The 14466-nt window shown below is 41.5% G+C and overlaps 2 protein-coding genes across 2 annotated transcripts in view; one reads left to right on the top strand and one right to left on the bottom strand.

Moving 5' to 3' along the window:
* The window catches only part of CDC73 (cell division cycle 73), a 102347-nt gene that overhangs the window by 48216 nt on the left and 39665 nt on the right, over nt 1-14466 (top strand). The window lies entirely within an intron of this gene.
* Nucleotides 5139-12845, bottom strand: LOC132331244 (beta-1,3-galactosyltransferase 2). The gene is made up of 2 exons (XM_059854486.1): nt 12705-12845; nt 5139-7947 (listed from the first exon to the last, which is right to left on the bottom strand). The coding sequence occupies exon 2, from the start codon at nt 7813-7815 to the stop codon at nt 6547-6549; it is 1269 nt and encodes a 422-aa protein (XP_059710469.1). The 5' UTR covers nt 7816-7947; nt 12705-12845; the 3' UTR covers nt 5139-6546.

Below are 14466 nucleotides of genomic sequence, written 5' to 3'. Positions count from 1 at the left end.
CACAAATCATGAATGAAACCTGCAAGATTGTTGGTTATTCTTATTCTCAAAATAGTTCTTATGCAGGCTATGTTAAATATTTCGGAAAGGCAGTGAGGAAGGTTTTAGTTTCCTTCAGTGTCTTGTCTGGTATTTTATTAACAAAGGATTTCTTGTGGTAGTTGTTTTTTCTCATTATAAACTTTGAGCCTGACTGAGATGTGGGAGCACTTGGCCTTTCCAGAAGAAAAGATGTGGTGAGGTTGTGGTTTTTCAAGAGTGTGAAGGGATTTGGTGGTTTTTAGGACGGCATGGATGTTTTTAATTTTTAATTTAATATAAAACTTTAAAAAGTGTTAACAGCAAAAGAACTGGGAATACTTTACCTTCTGAGGACTTTTTTTTGTGTTGAAAAGATTTCTCTCTTAGATCCTTACAAGCATGACTTTTTTCTTCTGAAATCCAAATTTTTGTCATCTTGAGAAATTTTTAAAGATTTCACACTGTTTTCAGTATCTTAATCTTTTTTAGTTGAATATATTGCAAGACGTTATCAAAGCTGGTATCCTTAAAATGTTAGGATGACAAACATGTTTCACACACTTCACTTTTTAATGAGGTAAAGAAAAAGAGACTTCTCCATTTTGCCCACACTGAGCATCTGGGGGATCAGAGTGATTGGTTCACAGAATATTCCTATTAAACAGTTGAAATGCCACTTATTATTAGCTAAAGCTAAATGGGCTAATAGGAGGTGGAGGCATTGCTGTCATGCCCTTGTCCTCAGAGCACACTGTGTATTCCTCAGTGCCCTTTGGCCTCACTGAGGTAGAACAGCTTGCAGTGTTTTGTTATTTAAAAATGTGTGTAGTGGTTACAAACTGATAAAGATTGTATAAAAACACTGTTTTTTTTCCTCCTCCTCTTTTCTTGAGCAAATGACATCTTGAAGGTCAGCAACAATTCACTCCACCCTTCAGAAAGTGGGTTTTTTCCTCCAGCCTTCCCAGGCTAATGAAAGCCCTTTGAGAAAAATCCCATCACAGATTTTAGCAGCCTTGACTTCTCCACCCTGGACACAGCTCAACTTAAGCATTCACATAGAAATCTTTGGGAGTACATAAAGCTTTAAGCCATGAGTACTACTCCCTGAGCTGGGGGGACTTTTTTTTTTTTTTTTTTTTTTTGAGTGTTAATTCAAGGTTACTGTCTTGGTCAGAACCTTTTGACCAAAAGCACAGTCTTGAGAAAAGTGAAGGGAATGGTTCGTACCCTGTGGTTATAGAGCAGTTAGCTCATGAACCAAAATGCATCATTACTATCATTCAGTTAGTGTTATCAGGAAAACTGTCAGATTTAAATGCTTAAGAGAGCTCTTGTAACTGTTGCCATGGCAATATCAGAAAAGCAACGTGGTAATGTTCATCCATATCCCATATTCAGTTAAATTCCTTTGCAGTCTTTTAACTGTGAAAGGAAGGTACCATATTGTACCAGGCTCTGTTTCTTTTGAGCTGGAACAAATGGAGGCTGAATTTAACTCTTTGTGTGAAGATGAAATACAAATCCTAGGCACAAGTGATCTCATTTGCTTTGCACTTGGTTTGCTTGTGTACTATGTGTAAGGTACCCTCTGTGGAGTTACTGATCTGCTGTTCATGCCATGGTGTCATGACTTGGAATTCAGTTCGGGCTTTAAAAAAACACATGCACTGCAGTCACAAATGAAACACTTGTTTAGAAGAAGGGGTTCTTAGAAGAAGAATGCATTTGTTAGAAGAATGGATTTACCTCATATGTAAATCTTCTCTGAGTGCAGAAGTGTGAACACTTATGACCAGAATTCCAGATCCTGCTTTCTCATTTGGCCTCACCTTTGTAACGCTTTCCCCTGCCACTGAGCCTGCCCTGTGTTTCCAACCTGTGTGGTGTTGATCAGCTGTGCATTTTTAGTTTCACTCTTCTGTTTTCTGACATTCAAGCTCCTTTTTCACTGACTTGCTGCTAGTTGTTTTCCCGAGCCCTCCCCCAGCCTCCTGCCCTGGAAAACCTTTGCCTTCACTCTTGGTACAAAGCAGAGCCCACGTCCTGTCCTTGCTGACCTACATTTGCACAGTGCAGCATTTCAGAGCTGGCCATGCAGCTTCCCTGCCTCCCTCCTTCCCTGGGGCTGCCCATGGACTGGCTGGGGAAGGGAGGCAGGGCTGCATGGGCTGGAGATGGGATCTGCAGGGAGAACAGCCAGTGCCATGTCCAGTACATGTGCTCAGCAAAGGGGTGGTACTGTGCCCCGAGTCACATCCTGCTTTGGAAGGACAATCTGAAATGAAAAGGACAATAATGCTCTTCACTGAGAGGTTCAGTTCTCACAGTGTAACAGAGTGATTGTCCAATATTTGCTTATTTGTGCTATTTGACAGCAAAAGAGGGATTGAGAAATAGCATCTAAAATTGGGAGAATATGGCAACAGCAAGTGATGTTTTTGCAAATCAGTTACAAGCCTGTTCTTTCCAAAAGCACAAATGGAAGAAGTAGTAACTCCTATATTAGCATCTTCCCTCTCCCTTTCATTTCCTCCTAGGAAGTTTTCATGCATTGCAATGAGCATTCCTTCAAGGGAAAAGGTTTTCTTGCCCTGTGGGATTATGTAGGAATTTTAGATTGATGTGTGATTAGGACTGTGTTAACATATCAGGAAAATAAGTGGAAAGAGGGAGGCAGTCTAAAGTAATGGCCTCTAGGTGCTTCCCTCCCCTCCAGTGCCTGATTTTAGCCTGGGCTTAGAGACAGTTAATGCATGTCTTAACATGTTGATATATTCTGAAAATATTTTGTAAATGAGGACTGACACGTTTAATATTACTGCACTGCAAAGAAAAGCAGATTCTAAATTGCTGTTCTAGTAAGGTTAACCTGAAAAGCAGTCTGTCTCATCTCTTCTAGATCACTGCCATCCCATAATTTAAGTTTATAAATTTAAGTGAAGATCTTAGTGGGCACTGAATTTTCTCTCAGAAAAACCACTGATGCTTGGAAGTACCTTGACATGTAATTTTTAAAATTTAGAACAACTGCAAACTTTACCCGTGGAAGATCTCTCAGTGACTGGGGATGGGATGAGTTCTACTACACCAAAAGCTGTAGTTGCACATTTTGTGTTCTTAATTCAATTGGTGTGGGATGTGCAAATATCTCATACCACTGATTTAATTGGAGATGTGAAAGGAACAGTTCTGTTGTTCAAGAACAAATTTTTTTTTGTGGGACTTCATTTTGGTCCTATGGTATCAGTGTGTAAATCTTCATTAAGCTGAAAGTTAAATAAATGTGGTGAAATGATGGAATTCCAATTTCTGGGTTTTGCTACCAGGCCAGCTTTTCTAAGATTTTTCTTTGCCATAATAATTGTGCTGATGATGTCACGATTTTTTTCTCCCATCATAACTTTTGAGCCATTATGACTTTTTATATTTGTTTTCAACCTGAAGCAGACATACAGAGAAGTAAAAACATTTCTAGCAAGTATTATACAAACTATTGTACTTCTGTATTCAGTGAATAGTTATATTCTTTTTTTACTGCATTGCAGACATGTTAGAGTTTTTAGCTACAAGTTTGTATGCTATTGCTAATGAAAAATGCGGGTTTTTTTCTTGCTGTACGGGGAAAGGAAGTGAGAGAACTTGTCCAAGCTTTTAATGAGATAATTAATTATTGCACTATTTTTAACATGAACTGTTTTTATATTCTAGTAGACTGAGCAAATAGCTTAAACACAAGCTAGAAAACAGTAAAACATTCAGAGAAAAGAATGCAGAGCGTTCATTCTGTAATTGCATATTTCATCGTACAAAATGATTCCCTTTTGTTTTTGAAAGCTTTGCAACAAACTGTAAGAAAACAGTACTTGGATGCAAATGTTTTTAGTAGCCTTTGACCATTTTGATAAGGATTCAAGTATGTTCATAGAGTAGTTTGAACTTACACACAAACATTAATACAAATTTAAAAAATCATGTTGGACCCTTAGAAGGGCATTAAGAATGGCTTTTTATTTAGCTTTCTGCTGCTCCTCACTAGTCCTGCAAGTAGGAGGAGGTTTGGTATGCTGAACTCATGGGCATTGTGCCGTGGTTCTGCCAAGCTCGGGCAGATCAACATCGTGTAGGAGCTCCAAAGCCCAGCACCCAAGAGGTGCTTTGGCTGCCAAACTTGAGGATTCCAGTGCCAAACTATTTAAGGTTTAGTATTACCCTCTTGGATTGCGCCCAGAAGCCAGAAGAGCATTTAGGACTAGCCAGAGTTGGTAAAATCAAGTACATCACAGTGGAGCTGGAAAGTGCCACGGGCTGGGAGCAGGCTCAAGTCCTCTCCAGGAGGCTGGATTGTGTTCTTGGCCAGCACTGCCTGGGGAGGGGCCACTTATGGCATGGGACATCTTCCACAGCTCAGTCCCCTGCAGTAGCTGGCTTCCCACACTCTCTCTGGGGTCTGGAGCTAGCGCTGCAGTGTGGAGCCTGCCTCCAGTGACCTTCAGCCAGCCGCCTTCAGCTGGGAGCGAGCAGCACATGGAGTGGAGAGAAGTGCACTGGGGGCTGAAAGCACACTCCCAAAACATCTGTTCAGGGCAGCTCTCTCACATGAATGCCAACAGGCATCATGTAAACTGAGTGTATGAACTTTCCATTTAGTCAGAGAAATCTCTGCAGAAGAGAGTTATTACTTTTACAGGTGTTTGTTCTCCCCAGAACCAGACATTCATATGATTTGAGGTGTGTTGGAAATGCGGAAATGTACAATTAGCACACCCCAAATACAACAGAGGAAAAAATTTAGTGGAAGATCACCAGAAAAATGGTGTTGAGCAAATTCCCATCTCCACCTTCCAGAGGACCTGCTGGAATTGCTTCAGAGGTGCATCCAGTGCCTTGCAGTCTGTTCACATGTGAGAGTTTCTGCAGACAGACAGCCCAGGAGGTACTGAGAATGGTCAGTAATATCATTTGTCTTCTCATTACAAAGGAGAAAACCCTGCTGTGATCTCTGTACTGTTCATGAAAACCAGGCTTCAAGGAGTAGGGAACACTAGAAAAATCTAGTAATGCTAAAGTTAGAAATTTCTTTCTTCCTGAGCAACTTTCCCAGAAAAAGTAAAATCTTAAGACCATAAATATAATCAATTTTATTAAATAATAAAAGTACATCAAATAGTTGTATTTTCTCCAATTAATAAGTCCCAGTCAAACAGAAAACTAATTGCAGTTTGATATTTGCTGATGATCAGAGGTGGGTATTGCTTACCCTGGCACTGTGACAAGCAGTAATAACCTGAATTTGATACAACTCTGCTGTAACAGTTGGAAAATAAGCTTTAAAAGTTCTGTTTGTTAGAAAACTGCAAACCTGTAAATAGATTTAACCCACTTCTCGCAATTTATTTTCAGTGGTACGTGTTGTGACTTTAAATTGCCTAGGTTTTGTTCCTGCCCATCTTGCTGGCTGGAACTCTCAATCTTATTGTGACCTAATTTTCCCCACCCATAAACACGGGTGTGGGGCTTCATTTTCTCCAGCAGATGTGCTCTCACTTGGCTGACCCTTGCTTTTTGTCAGGAAGGAAAGAGCAAAACAACATGTTTGATTAATTTTCTCCTGCTTTGCAAAAAATGAAATTTTGTCAAGAACGGTGCAAGACTGGAACTTAGGTTTTACATTTCTCATCAGCCTCTGAGTTACCTTGAAGTTATGCAGGGAAATTAACAGCAGATTCAATGAATTTGCATGAAGGTTCCAAGTGGAATGAATGTTACTTGGCACCAGATCTTAGGATCTTGCCCTGTGACTTCTAGAGAATGAAGTAACTTTCAGTCAGCTCTTTGTGGACTGAAAGTTGCATCCAGAACCACTTGCATTTCTGAAGGCAATGTACAGAGCAACTTTGCAACTTTGATTTCATTTATCACTCCTTCCAAACCAAATGAGCAAACTTCTGAAAACTGGACCTACTTCAAGGGAGTACATTCTTAGTGCTTTAGAATTTATTGGTAGTGTCTTACTAAATTGTGACATTGCTAAATGTGTGGTACAATAAAGTAGTGTATAATAATTGCCATGTAGCATTTGAAGGTAAAACTGATCTGCCCTTTGTGCAATTCCTTAGTTTTTAATTTTTCATTTTATAGCAGTTCTGAATAATAAGAAATTACATGGAAGAGAACTAGAGCTATGAATGCACTCCTTAAAATAAAAATTTGAGTGTGGAAAATATGCTCAATTATATTTTACTGGCACATGAATCAGCAATTTTACCACCAAAGTGTGCATGCTTATTATTGCATGTTAACACAGATATCCTTATATACCATCTTGTCATTTTTTCCCCCTTAATCTCGAATTCGCTGGGAAAACCTTTTGTTTATAATTTCATCATATTCCAGAGCTATAATTTTTTTTTAACTTAAAAAAATAATTTCCCTCCTGCCCTGTGTGCTGGGCTCAGAGCTGGGGCTGCTGCGTGTCCCTGTCCGTGCGCCGAGCGCTGTTCCTGCACGCGCGCCGCGGGGCCCTCAGTGCAGCCTGCGGTGGCGGTACCTGCCGGCCTTGTCTTTGGCCGCGTTGGCGCAGGCGTTGTGCTTGTTCTGCTGCAGGTGGTTCCAGTATTTGATCAGCTCGCTGGGTTGGAACTGATGGGAGGTAATTAGGTGGCTGTATTTACAGCTGGAGTAAGAAACTCGCCAGTGATTGAAGACGAACTCGTTGGGTGGGGGCATGGGGTCAATCCGCAGCTTGGCGAGACAGATCCCCACGTACACGTCCTCTAAGTGTAAACGTCTGATGCTTAAGGAGACCTTAAAGATTTTTTCTGCTAAGTCTCCAGAAAAAACATAACCAGTTCCAGAGCAGAATACAGGGTAACGTTCACTTGGATACAAATCAGGTGGCATGTACCACTTGCTATCCTTGTTCCTATTAGGTGCATAACCTCTCATTAAATAACCTGTAAAATACTTGTGTCTTGGAGGAAGTTCTGGTTTCAGGAGCTTGTGTATTAAATATTCAGTATTGACAAACATATCACTATCAGTTTTCATAACGTACGGAACATGTGGACAGTAGGTTGCAACCCAGTTCATTCCCATCAGAGTTTTTATAGTTAAATTATAGTAGGTGTCGAAGTATTCTTGTTGAATGATGTCGTGGTACTGTCTGCTTTCCTCAAGGATGGTTCTCTGGAGGTATCCATCTACCTTGGTGCTTAAGCCCAACAAAAAAATCCGCACAATTTGGATGCCAGGTGTGAGGCTCTCGTTGCCCCAGGTCTGTCGAATTGCTTGTCTGGCTTCCACCTGGCCTGGCTCTGCAGCTATGAGCAGTATTAGAAAAGGGGTTTTTTCCTGACACTTGTCAGGCTCGTTGATTACGTATTTGAAATGATAAGAAGTTGGATGCCCAGTGCCTTTCTCATTGTAAATACTTCCATTGGCACTGAGGGTGTTTTCCAAACCAGTTACTCCCTGCGGGGACAGATCTGTGTTGTTAGGGTTGGTGACTGTCTGAGGCCTGAGTGTCTGAGGCACAGCATCTCTCCACACGCTCCTTAGAGAGCTGTGGTTGGTCTCACTTTTTGTAGATCTAAATCCTCGTATGGTGTAAGACATGGGGTTTTCTCTGAATCCAGCCTTGCCTGGCAGCCAGTCGTGATGGTTAAAGAACAGAAACATGGCAAAAAGAAACACCAGAGAGACCAGGCCAATGAGATGAGTGCGGAACAGAGACCTTTTGGTATTCCAGGTCATCTTCGCCAAGCAGCAGTGTCGTCTTCTCCACTGAAGCATGTTGTAAGGATCCAGTGGTGGGATATGAGACAATGCTCAAGGAAAAGGCTTTTCCAATTGGTTTAGAATCCGCTGCTATTCTTTGGTATTCATTTTCCTTGGAGTTGAGCAATCATCTGCAAATGGCTCACTCTGCAAAGAATAAAAAACAAAATCAGAAATCTTTCATTTTACACACTCGTAATATAAACGGTTACAAATAGAAACTAGATATAAACATGAAATTGAGTTAAATTTACTTTTTCAAAGAACAGCCCATGTCAATGGAAATAGGATTTGACTGAGACCAAAAGCCAACCTTGTTTTATGATTTAACTTAATTTGTTAGCTTTTAAAAATGCTTTTTTGCCTGGTAAAAGTTTCGACAAACATCCTGGATACCAAAGATAAAGAGGCAAAAAAATGGATCATGTTAGCAGGAAAAAGTGTGAAGTAGATGTAAATAGCTTCATATCCATGGCTGTGAAATCCTTGTAGAGTGTTTGAGAAGGACTGAATGAGAAAGCCTTGCTGGCAGATGGAAGGTTTAATGGCATTAATTAAAATTGATTTGACATGCAGAGGCTAGGATGGCTGACAGTTTTCAAGCCCTTTTTGCAGACGGCCGTGCCTGGTGGTGGGACAGACGGCGTGGGGCTGGCGATGGCAGGGCTGTGTTAGTCACAGGACACTGCCTGGCGCGTCTCCACTGGCCCCCACAGTGCAAGGAAGGTCAGGGAGAAGATGCACCTGTCAAAATTCATTTTCAGGGTCCAGTAACCTCACTGCACAGCCCTCAGATGCTAGTGCAGGATAACATTCCTGGTCACTTCTCAGGCACCTTTCACCTTCTACTCTGCATTGGAGGAAAACATTGAATGGAGCACTGGGCTGTGGTGCCAGGCTCAGAGGCAGCTGAATTAAAATTAAGTTCTTGATGTTTAGTAGACAGAGATCTTGGGTAGTGATCACGTTAACTGGAAATAAAATTGCTCAGGACTAAATTTCTGGCCAACTATCTGATGATCATGATGCTGGGTTGGTTTTTTCCCTCTATAAAAGTATTTGTAAGTACTGCACATAGCAGTTGGAAATTCCAAGTGTTCTGACCAGCAGCTGTAACTGTAGGAAGAAGTGCCAAAGTAGTCTGTGCTTCATTTTCTCTTAAATTTTTGTTCATATTCAGCAGCAGAGTCAATATGGCAGCTTCATGATGCTGCATATTAAAAGCTGATCACATCATCTCGTAAATGAACTTTCACTGTACAATAGCAATTCGTTTGTGATTTTCAATTTGCTCTAATTTATTCCTGGGCCCTAGGGTCTTGTATAGGAAAAAAGGATGACAGTTGAACAAGAGTCCATAGAAAATGCTGTTCCTAATAGAAATATGCGATTTATTAATTGCTTCGCTATCTTCTTAAACCAATATTTGGATTAATTTGTGCATTTAAAAACCAAGTGATATGTTACATGGGAAATTACAGGGTTTAACGCTGTAAGGGAGTAATTTAAGACGAGATGTCAGTCGAATATTAGGATATTAAGCTGTAGGTGTGTGATGCAACATTGAGTCTGCCCTGTTCACCAAAGGGCATATTTGTGTTTCGGAAGGGTGGGGAGAGGGGTACACCTGATGTTTATTTTACTCACTGCCGGGATCTTCACCCTCGCCCTCCGGAGGAGCGGGAGCTGCCTCACGGCCCGCCGCCGGCCCGTGACCCCCGCCAGGGGGCGACGCTGCGCGGCCAGTGTGACGCGGGAAGCGCGCCGCGATCCTACGGGAACAGCCGAGCCCGGCCCGGGAACAGCCGAGCCCGGCCCGGGAACAGCCGAGCCCGGCCCGGGAACAGCCGAGCCCGGCCCGGGAACAGCCGAAAGGCCCAGGGCGCTCCGGCTGCTTTCGTGTGTTTGGTTTTAAAGCTTGTTGAAAGTGTCTCTGATTTTCTTATTTAGCTATTCGGGGCTGATGCCACTTCCCGGAGACTCAGGCGTGTCTATAAAAATCATAAACGCTTGTGTCTAAACTAGTTCAGGAATTAACCTGACGCTCCATGCTTGTGCTGCTTTGACTCGAATGTAAAAGAAGATAAGCCCAAATGGGTGAGACTCGTGTTTGTGTGACCATTTGCGCCTGCTTTTCCCTGCTGGAAAAGCAGAAGCTTCCCCTCAGAACTCGGAATTGTTAGTTTGTGTGCAGTGTGCAGTGAGTTGTAAATGAACGCTCAGCTATTCGGGAATATCTCTGTATAAGCAAACAAATGTCTCTTCAAAGGGGAGCCCCGATCTCAGGCAGTTCATTGTTTGATTGGAGGGCAGCGGTGGGACTGTTTGATTAATTACCGTTCCATTGCGTGCATTCACAGTTTAGGAAGAAAATCAAACCCAGAATTTCACAAATGTGGAGCAGCAGCTAGAACTCAGATTCATTTTGTCACACTGAATTGTTCCACTTATAAAAGTACAGTCATTAGATGGAAATAATACTTCAGCAGAAAGTGCACCGCACTACTAATCTTTGTTTAATCTAACTGAGGCAGTGTTCTGATGAGCACCTACTTGGATGAGGCAACAGGCAAAAGTGAGAATCCTGAGTTACATAAATATTTGTGTCAACTGACAGGGGTTTGCAGGTGCTGTGTTTCCCTCATGCACCGATGTCCCAGCACAGGCACTTGCCATGGCCGAAGCCTTTCTTTATTAGGCTGCATGCTTACATAATGCATATGAAAATAAGTTTTACAGTGAGCGACAGATCTAGAATCAGAAGACATTATAAGAGAGTCACATTTCCTTGATTTTTTTTATGTATTTGTTTGATTTTTCAAGGTAGGAGTCTCTTAGAAAATCTGTCTCTGTTTGCCCTTTAAAAAGGCATTTTATGAATAGGGGAAGCACCCACATCTGTATTTAAGCTTCATAGACCTATTGATTGAAAAAACCCAAATAACATGGGCTCATTTTCTTTGCAGTTGTGTGTAAAACATTTCAAAATATACAGTGGGGTGTTAAGCATTGAAAATACAGCAACAACAATGGCACCTTTGAAAAAAAACCACTACATGCTAGGGTGTATTGTTTAAAAATAATGTATAAAACTGTCAATAGATATTAAACCCACCATCTAGTTCTATAATAAAAATATTATTTTCTCTCATTTAATTAGGGTTAGAGCATTACTTTTTTTGCCCAAATACTTAAAATTCCATTTCAGAGAATGGTTATGAAGAGGCACCAACTATTGACAGTAGATGAGAAAACCTAAGTACAGCAGAGGGTCTCTAGAACACTCACCTTGTCCTCGGGGAGTGTGTTGTTGCATGCAACTGCATTTTGGAGATGTTATTTGTGATAATGCTGCTTCATTTTTGGCACCTGGCAGTGCAGTCACTGATGCATTATCAAATGCCAAATACATAAACTGTGAATGCCTCTTGAATTTTTATTTGTGGTCTGTGCTCTGCTGGTGTTTTGGTTCCTGGTACTTGCAGTTCTGCTCTATAATTACAGCTTTGAAAATTGAAGCATTCGACTTCCTATTCACACGTCTTGGATTTTCATATTTTGATTAGCTGTGTGGGCAAACTCTTAAATTAGAGGGAAGAGTTCAAAAGGCAGCCAAAGTCTGTATTCTGATGAACAGCAGTTGCATATTGGGCCTCATTTAATGTGCCTGACTTCCCTTAGGAGCTCCATTAATCTTCTGCACAAAACAGTATTTGGGATAAGGTTTGATGTGCAGGTTTTTAAATGCCTGATACCAATGTCTAACGTTAGCCAGGTGTGCTTCTCCTGGAGTGTTGCCTGAAGATACATTTTTTGTTGCTGTTTTAAAAGTTCTCTCAAGTGACTTTATATTCTAAATGTCTTAAAACTGATTTTAAACTGGTGTCTGATGTATGCTGCATCCCTTGGTTTGTGAACTCCTTCCAGCTGCTGTTGTTTTATTTCATGTTGGCATTGCCTTGGGCAAAGAAAGCACATTTATATTGACATGTAGTGATTTATTATAGCTGATTGGAAGATTCTGCAGATAAGCACTTTCTTTATGTGGTGTATTGAATTGCTATAGATTTAGGTCTTAAATTTGTATTGCAAATATTCACCTTTTCTTTTGTCACTAGTGACAAAGTATTTAAATTTCAACAAAAAACAGGAATGAATGGCAATTAGATGGAATGTCATTTTACAATCCAAGTTAAACAGTCAGTGTTTTCATATTAAACAGAAATTGCAGTGATGGCAGGAGATTAGTTACGTGCTTACCATTTTGAGAGTGTAGTGTTTGAAGGTTTCCTTTTGGGATGTCAGGGAGCCTGACGTTACTTGTAAATCGTGGTGCCTGATTGCACTGCTGATGGTTTGCATGCTCCCGATTTCTGCTTGGCTGGTAGTGCCCTTGTGACATTTTTCTTGTGTTTGGGGGGCAGAAAAGCAAGTGTAAAAAGGGCTGAGGGGACTTGTAAGATAATGTCTTTTGACTGTATGGTCTGTTTTGATGGTTCAGTGCTCTCGGTATGTCACATTATGGCCATTTTACCATGCTTTAAGATTACTTCAGATAAGGATTAATTCTGACCTAGTTTGAGAGGATTTCTAACTGGTTTTTCTGTATTGGAGGGGTTTGAGTTTTTAATTTCTCAGTTAAAAGCAATCATTACGGGAACTCCATTATCCCTTTAATCCTTCCTCTCCAGCCACACCAGCCTCGGCAGACTGTGAGCACCGCATTTAGTCAGTGTAAGGGAGTGACATTGTGCTGGGGGAGAGCAAAACCTGCTACAATTCTTCCTCCCTGCTCTGAGACCCTATTATCTCAGGGCTCTGCAAATTAGGAGCGATCATTATCTGGAATGGTCGAAAAGGTAACAGACAAGCGAATGAACATCACACACAAGGGTTTGACATACCTTCCTCGGTCAAGCCATTTATGGTGCAGGATTATACCCACAGAAAATAGTTTGGGCACGCCATCACTTCAGCAAAAAAGATGCTCTCGACCATACGCACATCCCCCAGCAGCAGCCGTGCTTCCTGCGCCCGCCGCGCTCGGGATCCGCTCTGTCCATCTGCTCCCGTGGCCGTGTTACCTTCCTCGCTGGCCAGCGGCGTCCTTGGCTCGGGGCTGGCTGTTCATGCTGCAGACAAAGGACGGAGCTGGGGCCGCTGCGGGGCTGGCCGCGCTCGCAGCCGCGGCGCTGGGCTCTCACATCTGGTGCCTCGCAGCTCGGCCAATGCAGGGCTGTGCTCTGCTCTCCTCAGGATCCATATTTCCGCTGGAAATGTTAGCGGGGAGTGCTAGCGCCTAGTGCCTCAGTTGTCTTCAGTAATAGGATCTCCCTCTGCTCCTTCCTTCATTGTTGCTAGGCAGTAATAGAAAGGGTTTGGAGTTGTTTTAACCCAGAATTGTGGTGTATAAAATCCATCCCGTAGTTCTTCGGCTGCCGCACAGGCAGGCAGCAGTTTAAATGTGGGCTTTGACAGATGCTGTCTTCTGACAGAGCAGAATTTAACGTCACTGCTTGGCTGAATCCCACGTGATTGTTTGCATTCATTTTGACTAAATCCGAAGGCAGACAGGAAGCTTTACAGGCTCTTGCTCTTATTTGATAAATGATACGTAGTCAGTTCGTGCACAGTGATAGGTGAATTGTATAAAAACTGTATGATCATTAAGTGGAAAATTGAGGGTTTTTACAGGTTGTTTTCACTTTTCCTTGACACTGCAACTTAGATTCTCTAGTAGATTTTTAATGCTAGATGGTTTAGTCCCATATTCCAAAAGCTGTTCTGCAGTGCAAGGGAATTATAAGCATTTAAATGCTGAAGGTTGATTTAACCCATTTGTCTCTCTTGGAGTACAAATGGTCTGTGCCTTCATGCCGAAGAAGAGATAGAAGTGCCTTTCTTTGCTCGTGTTTCCTTTACACATTCTTACTCTTTAAAAGCTGCTTTTTGTTATCTGAGGTTATTCATTTGGGCTGATAAACACTGATTTATAAGCACATGCTGTTAAGCTGCCTCTCTGCTGTTAATAGCTTTCTGCTATAGTCTGGCATTGCAAAGTCAGTGGCACTTCATTTCAATTATTGATGAACCTAAAATGTCTTTTGTCTGTTACAGACATACCTATGTCATAAAATCTGTCTTTTTGGTCCTAAGGAAACTTGTGTTCCTTTCATTTCTCTCCTTTCAATGACTGACCCTTCTGTGCTGAAGCATCTTATTATATTTACTATATAAATAAAATACCATAATGCCTGAGAAAATAGAGACCTAGCAGCATACTTACCCAGGTGTTTATTAGTCACTGTGTTTGCCCACTCTGTTTTGAAAAGCTAATGACTGGCTCTTTAGATTTTTTTTTGACAAGGAGTAAAGAAAGTGTGACTTATCTGGTGTGTCTGATTTGTAGTGTTGGGGGTGGGCATGTCCCTTAGTGGGAAATAAGGCTTCCCCAGGCAGTCAGTGTATTTTATTATTCTAGATGCATAATATGATAATTTACTAGAAACATAATCAGATTTAGATCCTCCTAACTAAATCATCTATGTACACTAACTTTCTCTATTAATTTAGTATTGTTTGTAATGCATGAGTTTCCTAACCTCATAACGATTTCCACAAATCCTTTGATCCTATCTGAGGACATTTTAGGATCATGAGCATATT

Source organism: Haemorhous mexicanus, chromosome 9, assembly GCF_027477595.1.
Source record: "Haemorhous mexicanus isolate bHaeMex1 chromosome 9, bHaeMex1.pri, whole genome shotgun sequence".
NCBI classification, from domain to species: Eukaryota; Metazoa; Chordata; class Aves; order Passeriformes; family Fringillidae; genus Haemorhous; species Haemorhous mexicanus.
The sequence above is the reverse complement of the archived record's forward strand: the minus strand, read 5'-3'. Positions and strand labels throughout refer to the sequence as shown.